Genomic DNA, 17,993 nt, shown 5'->3' with positions numbered 1-17,993 from the left:
TCTGAGCTCGGCTGGTACGTCCACTTGACCTTCCTGCTGCTTCTGCCAGTGGCTACCCAGTAAGTGCAAGATAGATTCCATTCCACCTACAGAGGCTTCTCGGGGTTCCTGATAGTTGGATGTAGCTCTTATCAGGGTGGCTATTCTGCTGTAGGTGGGGCCCCTGTAACAATAGGGGTTCTTCAAGGCAAGTTCGCCAGCTCTTGTTGAACTGGTTGTGCGGTTTCTTACAAATGTTTTGTCATGCTGCTCATAAAATCATTGTTGACAATGCAATAAGGCATGAATGATTGTAGAAGCTGAAGAATCGGAAAATGACCATTACTTTCAGGCTAGCGCTTAATAGCCGGCAGGCTGGTCAGGCAGGGAACAGATCTCTCTGTATTCTGGCATTGCCAGTAGCTAAAGTGTCGTCCTTCGGCCCCATGAAAGGGGATATCCCATGACTAATGTAAATAATGACAGACATCATATGGTACATGACAATACCTTTCTAACAAAGCTAGAACCAGCCCTGTACCTCACATGGATCCAGAGATCTCCACATTCATTGCTCTGCTAGATTTAGCTGGCAGATCAGGAGGAGTGTCTCAGCGCTCCCTATCACAGCTCAGGAGGTGTGTCTCAGCTCTCCCTATCACAGCTCAGGAGGTGTGTCTCAGCTCTCCCTATCACAGCTCAGGAGGTGTGTCTCAGCTCTCCCTATCACAGCTCAGGAGGCATGTCTCAGCTCTCCCTATCACAGCTCAGGAGGAGTGTCTCAGGTCTCCCTATCACAGCTCAGGAGGCATAAAACTGAGCATGTGCGACCTTCTCAGTGAGCAGGTGAAAGAAATAAGAAAAAAACAAACAGCAGGTGGCGCTATACAGATAGATTTTATTGAATAACTCAGTGGCTATGCAATTTTTTTTATTACTTACAATTACAAAAGTATTCAGATCCATGTGCTGGTTTGAAAACTGTAGAATATTTTTTGTGGGACAACCACTTTAACTATAATGGGGACCAGTGGGGATCCGGCCACAACCTGGCAAACATGCTGAAAATCGGCCAGACGAAAAACTCACACTGCCAGAACAGCCTGGCCGATTAAGCACTAGTGTGAAACTAGACTTAATCACATGAAGGATGCCATATTACTGCATGTTACCTCAGTGTTTCTCTATGAGTGAAAAGGTCATAGACAAATGTACTTAAAAATTTTTTATAAAATATTCTACTGTAAATACTAAGAACAAATGATTTATTGCAAAATCTTGCCATGGTGCTCAAGCTTTAGGAACCATATGGAGAAAAACAATTTCAGACAAGAAAGTAGATGGTTGCGCGAGTTATCCATCATATTTTCACATGAAAATTCAAGGCATTTATTTGATTAGATCCATATATATCACAACATGATAAAGAAGGTCAGAGCAAATACCTGTGGTGTGCCAATTCATGGGGAGGAGACATGGGAGTGGTGGTGGCGGCAACAACAAGGGTGGTTATATTCCTCACAGTGGATAATCCCTCTCTTTGGTATTCCCTCAGACTGCGTGTGCAGTGGATGGAGGGGTGTAACCCTTCTTCTGCTCAGATTAAACACTGGGTCGTTTGAGGCCTCCTGTTTGGTGTTGACTGGGGTGCCCTTGATGGAGGACGGGTAGTCGGGTGTGGGGCAGGAGGGCAGGTGGTGACCCGGTGGATGGTTGATGCAATGACCAAGCCCTCTTGGTTGACGTCGCACGGTGATGTGTGATGTCACTACGTCGGGTCACTGGCCAGGCACGGTAACGTAATCAGTGATGACGTCACCGTGCCCAGATGGTGTGATGATGTAGTGACTCCATCACATCACAGTGCAAAATTCTGCGTGGCTTCTTTAATCAAGATGGCCGGGATGGCCTCTTTGCGAGCAAATGGATGAGGTGAGTATGTATTTTTTTTAACCCCTGATTAACATCTGAAAGGCCCCAATGTTAATGTCAGATGCCGCGATCAGTAATGAAAGCGGCATCTGAGGGGTTTAATGATGGGGAATGGCTCGATCGCTGTTCCCCGTCATTGCTCCTGCTACTTCGTAACCAATCAAATTTATTTCTGAAATTCAGCGAAGCAACCGAATCAAATTTTTTATAACTTTGCTCATTTCTACTGATGACCTATCCTCTGGTTATCAGTAATTGATCAGTGGGAGTACGACACCCAGGACCCCCGCTGATCAGCTGTTTGAGAAGGCACCGGTGCTCCTGTGAGGGCTGCGGGCTTCTTCAGCTTTACCTAGGCCATTGATGTCACGTTTATCTGTCACGTGGCCTAAGGAGTAACTCAGCCCCACTGAAGTGAATGGGGCTGAGCGCGATACCAAGCACAGCCACTATACAATGTACGGCGCTGTGCTTGGTGAACAGGGAGAAAGCTACGGCTGTCTTTGCAAACAGCTGATCGGCGAGGGCCCCGGATGTCGGAACCCCAGCAATCAGATACTGATGACCTATCCAGAGGACAGGTCATCAGTATAAATCTCAGAAAACCCTTTTTAATTTGTTTAGCAATAAATCACAGCATCAACCCTTTAGCAGTAAACCACCGGGTCACTGCATACCCAAAAGAGGGAAATATGTGGTATACTTAGTCTGACAGTTAAAAGTTTGTTGGTCTCTGACACGGTGACTGCAGATCTCCTGGGAGTTTTCTGCTCAACTGTCTATAGTAATGTTGTAGGAAACAGAAATCTGCACCCAGAAGAAGACAATACAGGCTTCCATTATTAAAACAGCAATCAGATGGTCTGGTTATTATCATATCTGCTCTGTCAGGAGCAAGTAGTCAGCAGAGAGATGTCTCCAGAGATTTTCTTTATTTGGACTATGCATTTCGACTATCCAGTCCAGTTACATTGAAAACATATCCGCAATATTGTGCAATTTAGTTATTTGAGTCTGCTAATCATAGACCTTTTTAGGCTACTTTCACACTAGCGTTTTTGCCAGATTCGGCAGGGTTCAGTAAAAACGCCTCCGTAAGGCGTTGTCCGGATCCGGCGTGTACTCCACTTGCCGGAATTATACGCCGGATCCGGAAAAACGCAAGTGAACTGAAAGCATTTGAAGACGGATCCGTCTTCAAAACTCGTTCAGTGTTACTATGGCAGCCAGGACGCTATTAAAGTCCTGGTTGCCATAGTAGTAGTGGGGAGCGGGGGAGCAGTATACTCACAGTCCGTGCGGCTCCCGGGGCGCTCCAGAATGACGTCAGAGCGCCCCATGCGCATGGATGACGTGCCATGTGATCACGTGATCCATGTGCGTGGGGCGCCCTGACGTCACTCTGGAGCGCCCCGGGAGACGCACGGACGGTAAGTATGCTGCTCCCCCGCTCCCCGCTACACTTTACCATGGCTGCCAGGACTTTAGCGTCCCAGCAGCCATGGTAACCATTCAGAAAAAGCTAAACGTCGGAACCAGCAATGCGCCAAAACGACGTTTAGCTTAAGGCCGGATCCGGATCAATGCCTTTCAATGGGCATTAATTCCGGATCCGGCCTTGCGGCAAGTGTTCAGGATTTTTGGCCGGAGCAAAAAGCGCAGCATGCTGCAGTATTTTCTACGGCCAAAAAACGTTCCGGTCCGGAACTGAAGACATCCTGATGCATCCTGAACGGATTTCACTCCATTCAGAATGCATTAGGATAAAACTGATCAGGATTCTTCCGGCATAGAGCCCCGACGACGGAACGCTATGCCGGAAGACAAGAACGCAGGTGTGAAAGAGCCCTTACTGATAATACAACCGTCTGCATCCGTTATGAACGGATCCCATTGTATTATCTGTAACATAGCCAAGACGGATCCGTCATGACACACAATGCAAATCAATGGGGACAGATCCGTATTGCTCCGCATCCCAGGACGGAACGCAAACCGCAGCATGCTGCGGTTTGCTCTCTGGTATGAGATCGAAGACACAATCTGACACAGTGGAAAACAGTTCTGTCCCCCGTTGACTTTCAATGGAGTTTATGACGGATCCCTCTTAACTATGTTACAGACAATACAATAAGATCCGTTAATAACGGAAGCAGACGGTTGTATTATCAGTATGAGAACGGAACGGCAGGCATTTTGGAGCACTCTGTTCTGTTCAGTTACATTTTGTCCCCATTGACAATGAATGGAGACAAAATGGAAGCGTTTTTTTGGGGGGTATTGAGACCCTATGACGGATCTCAATACCGGAAAATATTAACTCTAGTGTGAAAGTAGCCTTACCAATCTGGTCGGGAGGGGTGGGGGGGTCGCCTGGTGTGTGGATCCAGGGAGGCTCGGCAGCCTTACTTGATATCTGTACACGGTGTTATACCCCACTGCACAACCAGTGAAGGTCAGCAGCCCATTACTCTTCACACCATCCTGTAGTGAAACCTATTACACTAGGAGGAACGTGTCTCTTTTATATTTCAATAAAAGCTTCTGTTTTTATAAGTTCAGAGAGAAAAAAAAATGTCAACCCCATGAATACTTTTCATTCCAATAAGATATAAATTTAGACTTAAATCCTTCCCTAAAATATCCAGACGGTGTCCCTACATGTGGAGTAGAATAGCCACCCTGAAAAGGGTGATCCCACTGTCTTCAAAACTATCCCTATATCACCCTATAATATTAAGGGTCAACGGACTCGCACCAGAGGAAGAAGAAACCAATTGGGTTAGAAGGCTCATCCTAGACCAGAAAATATACAGGTAAGTACCACACTGATAGAAAATACAAAATACCTCCATGGTCAATTAGAGTATCGCCAAAAAGACACCACTAGATGGTCAAGACATTTCGCTTAAAGTCCCAATATCCAGACACAATGTTGGTTTTGACTGGCCTGACCCAGGACTCAGAATCAAATGTGACCATGGGTTTCTCATGGAAATGAGCAAATTTCTTAAAATTCTATTCAGGATCTCTCTCTCTCTCTCTCTCTCTCTCCCTGTCTCTCTTTCTCTCTCTTAGGCCTCATGCACACAACCGTATGTATTTTGCGGTCCGCAAAAAACGGATCCGTGAAAAATACGGATGACGTCTGTGTTCATTCCGTATTTTGTGGAACGGAACAGCTGGCCCCTAATAGAACAGTCCTATCCTTGTCCGTAATGCGGACAATAAAAGGACATGTTCTATTTTTTTGCGGAACAGAAATACAGACATATACGGAAACGGAATGCACCTTCCATTTTTTTTTTCCAGACCCATTGAAATGAATGGTTCCGCATACGGTCCGCAAAAAAACTGGAACGGACACAGAAAGAAAATACGTTTGTTTGCATGAGCCCTTACTCCGAATTCTCCAGAATCCAATCCACAAAATTTGTGTTAGATGGAATCAGAATGTTTTGAAAAATTGTCGTCAAATTTCAGAATCAACTTACTCATATCTGTTCCTAATACAAAAGTGTGTAGTTTTTTTTTACTTGGTGTAACTGAAGACATAGTTTCTTCTTGATACTTAGAACTTCACCCACGCTAGTTTGTCCTCATTTCTCAATGTCCTTAAAATCATTGTTTTTGCTTTTTTTATGATTCTGTTTAAAGGTCTTTACCATGAATCTTTGGCACAATACTGTGTAGATCAGCCTCATGAACAGGAGTCCTTCGCGGGAGAGTCCATCACTATTCCATGCAGTTTCACCTACCCAGAGTCTATAAGCCCTGAGTCAGTGAATGTTGTAGTGAAAGCATCAGATCATCCAAGATTTTGTGGAGGAAATGAAAATATAATTTACACATTTTCCACACATGGAAATAGAAATTATACAAATGAGCAGTATGCAGGAAGACTATCTGGGCAGTATGATCTAGGAGCCCGGACATCAACATTTACTATAAAGAATTTAACAAACAAGGATGAGAAGATGTACTGCTGTCGTTTTATAATCAATCCCACCAGTCACAAAACCATTGGATGGCAACACTCAGAAGGCACCAGAATAACAGTTAAAGGTAATGTGAGACATTGGGTGGCCAGGTTATAAATGTACGTATTGGTCGCAGGTTAATTTTCTAAGTAGAAAACTTCAGATGATATCATATTCAGGATAGCAAAATGGGGAAGCTGTGTAAATGTACAGGTATTTACATCAGTGCTCGGGCCAAACACCATATTTATGAAAGGATTGTAGTATGGGAAATAGCTCACCCACTCACAGTCACAGAGAGGTGCTCTAGTCTAAAAAGTGATTCACCCTTCACGGTTACAAGAAAATATATAATACTGGAAGACTGGTACTCTCAACACATGGGACCATATGGTTTAATGCAGATCACAAAGTTTATTAATAGATACATAAAAGAGTAAAAGAGTAAAAATATGTTAATAAACAATAACACTGGATAGCTTAATATAAGGGGTTTCACGCAATATGGTACAAGTGATGGCGTAATATATATTTGAACGCCCTATATCATAAATTGATCCTCATATTGATCTGATAATTACTGCAAGAAAAGGACCCAAGTATTCGCATTAAGTTCCTATATAAGAAAAACTGGAAAAAGGGACAGTCCTTATTGAGGAACAGTGTCCACTAAGATGGAATCAAAAATTCCAATTGTAGTAGGCTTCAAATATAGTTGTTTCTTTCTTATACAGGCTTTGCTTGGAAATTAGCAGTTTGAATATGCCTAATGATAACCCACTATGTGGGCTTACCTTCCCTTTAGTGCCGGTCAGTCGATCAGATTGTTCGGGGCCCGCTAGTGCCGGCGTCCCGTCTGTTTCTTGGTCAGCGTCCCACGTGGATTCGGAGATAGGTTTGTCGCTCCGGAAGTGACGTATCGGCACACAGGATTGTATTCGTTGTTTTTTTTGTATCGATTTTCTTGGGCTCAAACTTTCGTTGTAGCAGCCAATATCGAACTTACAGTGCACTGTTTTCTCGCGAGGTATAAGTATTTCTTCTTACAGATGGGTCATATTTCGATCTCTTATTAGATCGCTCGAAACCAAATGCGTTTCGGGGACGGCTCTCCCCTTCCTCAGTGGTAATGACCCTACTTCGTATCTGATTGGTTTTTATACCCTCGATTGGTGAGTTCCAAAGTCAGACATGGAATATATACATTCATCATTTCTTTCGATTTTTTGTTGTTTTAATTGTGGTTATTTTATATCGGATGTCTTTTATATCTTTTTTCTCCATTGGACTTTTCATATATTTGATTTTTCTTAGATTTTTCCATTTGCGATTTTATTGCATTTTTGATGCGTTTTATATTTGACACATGTGTTTTTTTGCCAAAAGCTGTAGTTTTCCTTACGGTGTTGGGTCCATAAAGGATTTTATTGCACGAGCCATAGTTAGGCTTATATATCAAATTTTCTAGGGTCTATTCAGTATATGTGCAATCAATCTACTATTGTATCTATCGTTATACAATTATGATATTGCCATCAATCTTATCAGCACAAGGTTATTTGAAAACATAAACATGTAAACATCAACTTATAAGATTGTAGACTGCACATACATTGTAATTCTTCATATTATTGTTGGTTTCTATATATCAACAAACATTATATATACCTATTTATATGATATCTTATTCAGACTTTTCAGAATATATAGGCTCTATAAGAATATATTTCATTTAATAACTTGTGTTGTATAAATTAAACACCTATCAACAAAATAAGGAGATTGTATCGATGTACTTCTCTCCACAGCTACTGTAATAATTGTGCTTTGCCCAAAAAGTATTGTATTGAATGAAAAAAAGAGGGTACGTGCGTTTGTCTCCAAGGGCGGATCGCAGTGCCGATGAACAGCCAAACATGCGATCCCCCATCGGAGAAAAAGCGAATGTCCCATAGTTTTAAAGAAAGCCAAAAATCTCCAAGTCCGCATTTAGTTCCCTTGGTATGAGACTTCCAAAATCATAAATTTGTTTCGATTCAGCCCTTGACATTTTTTCAATGTGATTGTCCCCCCTCCAGTCGTGTTCTATCTGCTCCAGTGCTAGAAAGGACAAGCCTCTACAGTCCTTGTTATGGACTTCTTTAAAATGTCTTGATAGGGCATTATTCTCGCAGCCCTTGGCTATATTATTGAGATGTTCAGATATTCGCACTTTGAGTTGTCGTTTTGTCCTACCAATATATTGTTTTGTGCATGGGCACTGGATCAGATAGATGACGCTGGAGGAGTTACATGTCAAAAAAATGTAGAGACAGATTACATTTCAAAAAAATGTAGAGACAGATCTAGAAAGAATAAAAGAAAAAACTATAGTAGAAATAACTTGACTAGAGGAGAAATTTAAGCCTTACAGGAATTACAGAAAGAAAACAATATAATAATCCGCCCTGCAGACAAGGGAAGTGCCATAGTTATTTGGGGCAAAGAAGAATACCACAATGAATGCATGAAACAACTTGCAGATCAGTCTACATATAAACTTATCAAAGGAGACCCTTTGGCAACATTTAGAGCCTCTCTATTGGAATACTGCGACAGAGGACTACAACAGGGAATCCTTAAAGACTATAAATATAAATTTATTATGGGCACACCGGGGAGATTGCCAATATTCTATTGCCTACCAAAAGTGCATAAGAACCCAATCATATCAGGGATAGGTTCCCTGACCTCCAATCTGTCGCAGTATTTGGACACTTTACTTCAGCCATTTGTCAAAAAAAACAGGTCTCACATTAGAGACACTACACAAATTATCAGTGTATTAGAAAGTTTGGACGTCCAACCAGATTGGATTATAAATACATTGGACGTCCAATCCTTATACACTGTGATTGACCATAAACAGGGAGTTGAGGCTCTTAAGAACCAATTGAACGGGAACAATACTTTAAAACCAGAACAGATAGACTTCATTGTGGAAGGAGTTGACCATATCTTACATCACAACTATTTCATTGAAGAGGATTTTTATTTACAGTTAAGGGGCACCTCCATGGGAACCAGGTTCCCCCCCAGCTATGCCAACTTGTTTTTGGCCCAGTGGGAACAAGAAATTATTGGTCCCAGGCTAGGGGAGGACCTGGTCCTATGGCGACGCTATTTACATGACATTATTTTTATTTGGCGTAAAGACGAGATTGGCTTGTCGAAATTCATGGAAGATCTCAACAATAATAGATATAATCTACGTTTCACATCTGGACTAAATATAGAGAAGGTAGACTTTTTAGATATCCAGATCACCAAAAAAGGGAACAGATATGTATGTAACACCTATCACAAACCTACAGCCAAAAATTGATTCATCCTCTTTTCAAGCTGCCATTTACCGAATTGGCTTATCAATATCCCTTTCGGACAGTTTTGTCGCATTAGAAGAAACTGCACGGAAGATAACCAATTTGAAGAAGAAGCCTCCATAAAGAAAACACAATTTAAAGAAAAACTTTACCCAGAAAAACTACTGGGAGAGGCATTAGATAAAGTAAGAAAACTGGATAGAAAAACCTTTTTTGATGAAACAAAGATTCAAAAACCAAATCAAAATTCAGAATTCAGAATGATCTTACCATATAGCGCCCGCTCCAAACAAATAACTGGAATTATTAAACGGCATTGGCATCACTTCTTCCATGATAAAATTATTGGTCCACTATTACCAGCAAATCCCCTTATAACATATACCAAGGCACCAAACCTAGGTATCCAGATAGCACCAACTGTCAAAAAAAAAGCACAAAAAAGTAAATCAAGATTGGTTAAAACCTGATGGCTTTTTTAGATGCGGATCCTGTATGGGCTGTAAAAAAAACTAATTTCCCCAAAAAACTATAAAAATCTCCTCAACTCAGAATGCATTTTCAATGACCATCAAAAGTTTTTTGACATGTAACTCCTCCAGCGTCATCTATCTTATCCAGTGCCCATGCACAAAACAATATATTGGTAGGACAAAACGACAACTCAAAGTGCGAATATCTGAACATCTCAATAATATAGCCAAGGGCTGCGAGAATAATGCCCTATCAAGACATTTTAAGGAAGTCCATAACAAGGACTGTAGAGGCTTGTCCTTTCTAGCACTGGAGCAGATAGAACACGACTGGAGGGGGGACAATCACATTGAAAAAATGTCAAGGGCTGAATCGAAACGAATTTATGATTTTGGAAGTCTCATACCAAGGGGACTAAATGCGGACTTGGAGATTTTTGGCTTTCTTTAAAACTATGGGACATTCGCTTTTTCTCCGATGAGGGATCGCATGTTTGGCTGTTCATCGGCACTGCGATCCGCCCTTGGAGACAAACGCATGTACCCCCTTTTTTTCATTCAATACAATACTTTTTGGGCAAAGCACAATTATTACAGTAGCTGTGGAGAGAAGTACATCGATACAATCTCCTTATTTTGTTGATAGGTGTTTAATTTATACAACACAAGTTATTAAATGAAATAAATATATTCTTATAGAGCCTATATATTCTGAAAAGTCTGAATAAGATATCATATAAATAGGTATATATAATGTTGTTTGTTGATATATAGAAACCAACAATAATATGAAGAATTACAATGTATGTGCAGTCTACAATCTTATAAGTTGACGTTTACAAGTTTATGCTTTTAAACAAACTTGTGCTGATAAGATTTATGGCAATATCATAATTGTATAACTATAGATATAAAAAAAAAAAATAGATTGATTGCATACATATTGAAGAGATCTCAAAAAATGATCCTAAAAAATGATATATAAACCTAACTATGGCTCATGCAATAAAATCCTTTATGGACCCCATAGCGTGAGGAAAACTACAGCTTTTGGCAAAAAACGCATGAGTCAAATATAAAACGCATTAAAAACGCAACACAAACGCCATTGGAAAAACAGAAGAAAAATCGAAAGTACGAAAAGTCCAATGGAGAAAAAAGATATAAAAAGACATTTGATATAAAACAACCATATTTAAAACAACAAAAAAAAAAAAAATCGAAAGAAAGGTTGATTACATATTCCATGTCTGAATTTGGAACTCACCAACTGAGGGTATAAAAACCAATCAGATACGAAGTAGGGTCATTACCACTGAGGAAGGGGAGAGCCATCCCTGAAACGCGTTTGGTTTCGAGCGATCTAATAAGAGATCGAAATATGACCCATCTGTAAGAAGAAATACTTATACCTCGCAGTTCGATATTGGCTGCTACAACGAAAGTTTGAGCCCAAGAAAATCGATACAAAAAAACCAACGAATACAATCCTGTGTGCCGATACGTCACTTCCGGAGCGACAAACCTATCTCCGAATCCACGTGGGACGCTGACCAAGAAACAGCCGGGACGCCGGCACTAGCGGGCCCCGAACAATCTGATCGACTGACCGGCACTAAAGGGAAGGTAAGCCCACATAGTGGGTTATCATTAGGCATATTCAAACTGCTAATTTTCAAGCAAAGCCTGTATAAGAAAGAAACAACTATATTTGAAGCCTACTACAATTGGACTTTTTGATTCCATCTTAGCGGACACTGTTCCTCAATAAGGATAAAAATAAGGAGGACTTTCTTGTCATCCCTTTTTCCATTTTTTCTTATATAGGAACTTAATGCGAATACTTGGGTCCTTTTTTTGCAGTAATTATCAGATCAATATGAGGATCAATCTATGATATAGGGCGTTCAAATATACATTACGCCATCACTTGTACCATATTGTGTGAAACCCCTTATATTAAGCTATCCAGTGTTATTGTTTATTAACATATTTTTACTCTTTTACTCTTTTATGTATCTATTAATAAACTTTGTGATCTGCATTAAACCATTTGGTCCCATGTGTTGAGAGTACCAGTCTTCCAGTACCATATTTATGAAGCCTTAGCACCAGAATGGCTCCAGGTGCTACTCATTTATGAACATTTTGAAAACAATACCATTGCCAAGTTCACAGTTTTTAAGCCGTTGGTAGATTGAGAAAATGGAGAGCATATCTTGTTGACAAGTCTGGAACATGCTCTACCCACCGCTCATAGTGGGGTACTATTATTAGCTTCTTCCTTCAAAATGGTGCAAATCCATGTTCCAGCATTTCAATGTATAGTGATTGCTGCTGGACCTGCTAGAGATAGGCTGAGATTGAATTCTAATCCTGAACACTTAATGCAATCTGCACCACAAATGATCAATAATCTCCTTGATGATGACTAAGGAAGGGGGCTTTCTTTAACATCTCTCCGTCAGTCTTGGCATTGAGATCACCAATGATGATGACTTAATACCCAACAAAGACCCTCAGGGTTATGTTAAAAATAAATAAAATGTATGGTAAAAAAAAAATTGAGGAAAAATAAAAAAACTATAAAAATTGTTAACATGAAAACATGTAGGTGTCCCCACATGCCAAAAAATGGAGTATGAGGCACACGATAGATGAAGTAAATCCCCTAAGGTTTGCACTTGGAACAACGTCTGGTGATATCACAGTGGGGGAGAAATATGATTTGTGAACACAATATTGTATGTGAGCAATGGCAACTATTAATCCCTTAGCGATTATTCGCATGTGCAGCGGGCATCATGGCCGGAAAAGGGGGGTCTACACTGTTTAAACAGCAGAGACCAGTAACTAATGGCCGCGATTGCCAATAATGCTGATCGCGGTTATTAAAACCTTTAGATGCCGTTATCAAGTGAGATCATGGCATCTAAAGGGTGAAAATTGTCAGTGAAGAGACCAAGGGTATTGAAGCTGCAATTCTTATTTTGGCCAGCAGGTGGCAGGCCAACATAAGAAATGAGCAATTCTGAACAATAAATGAATGTAAAAAATCCATGATTGATCAGAATTTTTTTTTTTTTTATTGGATTTTGTAGGCTCAAATACGAGCTTCAAAATTATAACAAAAAAGTAAACAAACAAAATAAATACAAAATGGAAAAAATATAAAAGTTTAAATCCCTCCCTTTCTGTAGAATAAAAAAATAAATACATAAATAATAAAAATTATAAACATCATGTGCATCACTGCGACTAAAAATGCCCTGACTAATAAAATAAAAAAATATTTTTCCAATATGGTGCTTGGGGTAATGGAAAAAAAGAGTCCATTTTGCCATTTTTTCATCGCTTCTCTTACCCCAAAAAACTTTTGGGGAGTTTTTACTCTAGAGGTGCATCAGGGGGTCTTCAAAGGTGACATGGCAGCTTAAAATTATCCCAGTGAAATCTGCCTTTCAAAAACCATATGGCGCTCCTTTCCTACTGCGCAATGCCGTGTGCCATACAGCAGTTGACGATCACATATGGGGTGTTTCTGTAAACGACAGAATCAGGGCCATAAATATTGAGTTTTGTTTGGCTGTTAACCTTTGCTTTGTAACTGGAAAAAATTGATTAATATTGAAAATCTGACAAAAATGGGAAATTTTTTAATTTCATCTTTATTTTCCATTAATTCTTATGGAACACCTAAAGGGTTAACAAAGTTTGTAAAATCAGTTTTGTATACCTTGAGGGGTGTAGTTTCTAAAATGGGGTAACTTTTTTGGAGTTTCTACTCTAGTAATGCATCTGGGGTGCTTTGAATGGGACATAGTGTCAAAAAAACAGTCCAGCTAAATCTGCTTTCCAAAAATACCTAAAGGGTTAAAGGGACTCTGTCACCACTTTCTAACCCCCACTTTTAAAACTATAGTTCTGTCCATGGAGCCCCTGTGATTTCAATGGTGTTGTTATATGCGAAATCCGCAGGCTCGTTTTGCTAAAAAAAGCTTTTAACTAACCTGTCAGTCATGAGGATAAGGTGCCCAGGGCGTTTCTCCCGGTCTGAACATGCCGCCCGCCGCCGCCGCCGCCGTTGGTGCCCAGCTCCTCCTCTGCCTTGAATTTGCGCCGCCTGAATGTGAAGAAATACGCCTCCGGCTCTCCCTCAGTCCCCCCTCCTTTTCCAAAATTTCGCGCGTGCGCACAGGCCTGTGCCTGATGCGCCCGTGCAGACTTTACGATTCAGCCTCATTGAGCGAAGTGCGCATGCGCATGCGCATGCGCACTTCGCTCAACCTCCCGATAACGCGAACACTGCCGCACGCGCGGGATCTTAGAAAAGAAGGAGGGGGGACTGAGGGAGAGCCGGAGGCGTATTTCTTGACATTCAGGCGGCGCAAATTCAAGGCAGAGGAGGAGCTGGGCACCAACGGCGGCAGCGGCTGGCGGCATGTTCAGACCGGGAGAAACGCCCTGGACACCTTATCCTCATGACTGACAGGTTAGTTAAAAGCTTTTTTTATCAAAACGAGCCTGCGGATTTCGCATATAACAACACCATTGAAATCACAGGGGCTCCATGGACAGAACTATAGTTTTAAAAGTGGGGGTTAGAAAGTGGTGACAGAGTCCCTTTAACAAATTTTGTAAAATCAGTTTTGAATACCTTGAGGGATGTAGTTTGTAAAATTTGGCTATTTTTGGGTGGTTTCTATTTTGTAAGCCTCACAAAGTGACTTCAGACCTGAACTGGTCCTAAAAAAGTGGGTTTTAGAAATTTTCAGAAAAAGCCTTATAACATCCCCAAAAAATAAAATTCCATTCACAAAATAATCTAAACATGAAGTAGACATAAGGGGAATGTAAAGTAATAACTATTTTTGGACGTATTACTATCTATTATAAAAGTAGAGAAATAGAAATTTTAAAATTTGCTAATTTTTCCAAATTTTGGGTAAATTTAGAATTTTTTTATAAATAAAAATATTTTTTTTGACTCAATTTTACCACTGTCATGAAGTACAATACATGATGATAAAATAGTCTCAGAATGGCCCGGATAAGTAAAAGCGTTTTAAAAGTTATCACCACATAAAGTGACACATTTGCAAAAAATGGCCTGGTCCTTAAGGTGAAAAATGGCAGGGTCCTTAAGGGTTAAGGGGTGGGAAATTTGAGGTAGCAAGTAAGCAGTCAGTTGATGTTTTGGAAGCAGAAAATGGTAGAGGGTAAGGCAAGATGACTAGATCAAGGCCTCTCCAAAACTACCAGGCTGGTAGGGTGTTCATAACATGCAGTGGTAGGTAATTGCCAAAAGTGGTCCAAGGAAAAACAACCAGTGAACTAGTGTTATGGGTGTCCAAGCCTCATTGATGTAAGTGGAGAGTAAAGGTTAGCCTGCCTGGTCCAGTCCCAAAGAAGAGCTACTGTAAAGAAAATTGCAAAAAATGTCCTGCTGGAGATAATAGAAAGGTGTCAGGACAAGCAGGACATTGCCATGTGGGGGGGGGGGGGGGGCTCTGTAGTTGAAGGCTCAACAGATGGCTCATGCTGGCCTCTGAATGTTGCAGCATGCCATTGAACTGGTTTTTATGATAATTTGGAGGAGATTCAGTAGTTGTATGTGTACTGTAAAGGTCTTCACACTCCATATCTTTACACATTGTCATCTTATTTTTCACTGGTCAGGAGAGAAAGAGATGATTTTGAACCAGGAACATCTTATCCTTGCCCTCCCTGGAGACATTGTGACCATGATCGTTCGATTCACATTTAAGAATCGGACCATATCCCATAATATAACTAATGTGATGTATTCTGGAGCCCATCTGACAAAGGCTGTGGAAGTGGAATGTATTCTGCCGCTTGCACACAGAGGATCAATGAAAACATTGTGTCTGTTACAGTCAATAGCTCTGACGAATTCAACGGCTTCTACTGCTACTCTATAAATGGTTTCGTAGGAGGAGCCAACTATACCAGGCGAACAAATACTGGAACTCAACTTCTCATTCTAAGTAAGTCCACATGGAAATATCACCTGATTTTACTATGCTTTTCTGCCTTTTATGTGCTAAAAGCTTATTCTTGCAGTTCTGTGTCTGACCACAGGGAGTGCTGTTCAAATCAGCTACACAAAGTAGAAAGCACTCAGTGAGGCTTAATGTAGAAGTGATGTTCAGATTTATTGTTATATAACTTTTAACCCCAATATAGAAAGAGTGGGGAAAGTCTAAATTCAGGACAGACTCTAGTCCAGGCACATTGAGAGGCAGCGCTGCCCCAGTACAATCCTATTAATCAACTCATCAATATCACATCGGTGGGGTTCCAACAACTGGTACCCTCACTGATCAGCTGTCAACCACAGCTTCTTACTAGGCCATACCTCGGTCACATGGCCTAGTTGCAGCTCAGACAAGTCAATGGGGCTAAGCTGCAATACCATGGGGCTGTGCTTCGAAAGCTGCCGGGAGCCGGCTGTCCTTAACAGAACTCGGGAGCGCGAGGCAGCTCCCTAAAACAGTGGATCTACTGGGGTTCCAAAACTCAGACCACTGCCCATGTGATAATGAGGACCTAACCCGAGGATAGGATATTATTATCAATTCCTGGATAACCCTTTTAAGATTGTTCTATATTTACTTTAAAGAGCCAAGCGGTGCTTCAAATATTAACCAAACAATGGAGGTGGAGGTCAATGGATCGGTCATAATCAACTGCAGCTTCTCCATCCAAGATATGATAAGTACAATTAATGTAGGAAAAAGGAGTGTTCTGTGGACTCAGGTGTACTGGATGGTCGGAGAACCAAGAGAACATTTTGTTTATCATCCTAATGAGGACTACATCCATCCAGATTACAAAGGAAAGACCAAGCTGATTGGTCGGTCTGACCTTCTCCTAGAGGATTTCCAGGGTCCAGATTACACCACTCTCTACTGTCGTGTTGCAGTAAGATTTTGTTTACAGAATACTAAAACTCAAAATCCTGTTGAAACTATCCTTCAAGAAGGTCCAGGCACCGTCCTTAGAGTCCGAGGTAAGCAACTGGAAATATGCCCAAAACCAACCTCCATTAAATGTTACAGTGTGGATGATGTACGAGATGACTCTAACTCCAGGGTCGTATACCGCCCACACTGCGTGGTATATATTTCATTATTAAAATGAATGAGGCTACTGTTACTAGTATTACAAATTGATTTTCGTAGATCAGAAAAGATCATCACTTATAATGTTTAAAAATGAAAAATAATCACAAAATATGTTATGAGGAGCAGTGTACTATAAAGCGGTAAGAAGATCTCACACACATACCTAAAGCAGAATTAGACTACAATAGTTATATTCTTATACATAGGATCAGTATTATAGCAGTTATTGTGCATAGGAGGCAGTATTATAGTAGTTATATTCTGGTATATAGGAGCAGTATTATAGTAGTTATATTCTTGTACATAGGAGCAGTACTACAGTAGTTATATTCTTGTATATAGGAGCAGTATTATAGTAGTTATAGTCTTGTACATAGGAGCAGTATTATAGTAGTTATATTCTTGTACATAGGAGGCAGTATTATAGTAGTTATATTCTTGTACATAGGAGGCAGTATTATAGTAGTTATATTCTTGTACATAGGAGCAGTATTATAGTAGTTATATTCTTGTACATAGGAGCAGTATTATAGTAGTTATATTCTTGTACATAGGAGCAGTATTATAGTAGTTATATTCTTGTACATAGGAGCAGTATTATAGTAGTTATATTCTTGTACATAGGAGCAGTATTATAGTAGTTATATTCTTGTACATAGGAGCAGTATTATAGTAGTTATATTCTTGTACATAGGAGGCAGTATTATAGTAGTTATATTCTTGTACATAGGAGCAGTATTATAGTAGTTATATTATTGTACATAGGAGCAGTATTATAGTAGTTATATTCTTGTACATAGGAGCAGTATTATAGTAGTTATATTCTTGTACATAGGAGCAGTATTATAGTAGTTATATTCTTGTACATAGGAGCAGTATTATAGTAGTTATATTCTTGTACATAGGAGCAGTATTATAGTAGTTATATTCTTGTACATAGGAGCAGTATTATAGTAGTTATATTCTTGTACATAGGAGCAGTATTATAGTAGTTATATTCTTGTAGGCAGTTTTAAAGCAGTACCATTTTGTTGCCACACCAATGGGGCATTTAATATTTGTAATAAGTATTGACTTCCATCTTTGTGAGGGTAACAAAGTACCTTTTGCAAAGTCAGT

At 40.3% G+C, this 17,993-nt stretch overlaps 1 protein-coding gene across 2 annotated transcripts in view; it reads left to right on the top strand.

Annotated features, from left to right (window-relative positions):
• Positions 1-17,993, top strand: part of LOC122929233 — a 294,557-nt gene that overhangs the window by 16,707 nt on the left and 259,857 nt on the right. The window contains exons 2-4 of one of the 2 annotated variants that reach the window (XM_044282743.1): positions 5,569-5,976; positions 15,624-15,734; positions 16,370-16,759. In XM_044282743.1, coding sequence (XP_044138678.1) covers positions 5,569-5,976; positions 15,624-15,734; positions 16,370-16,759 — 909 coding nt within the window. Of the gene's footprint in view, positions 1-5,568; positions 5,977-15,405; positions 15,735-16,369; positions 16,760-17,993 lie in introns of those variants that run through there. The other variant, XM_044282744.1, reaches the window with a different exon arrangement.

Source organism: Bufo gargarizans, chromosome 2, assembly GCF_014858855.1.
Source record: "Bufo gargarizans isolate SCDJY-AF-19 chromosome 2, ASM1485885v1, whole genome shotgun sequence".
In the NCBI taxonomy this organism is placed as follows: Eukaryota; Metazoa; Chordata; class Amphibia; order Anura; family Bufonidae; genus Bufo; species Bufo gargarizans.
This window is presented reverse-complemented; position numbering and strand designations above follow the sequence as displayed.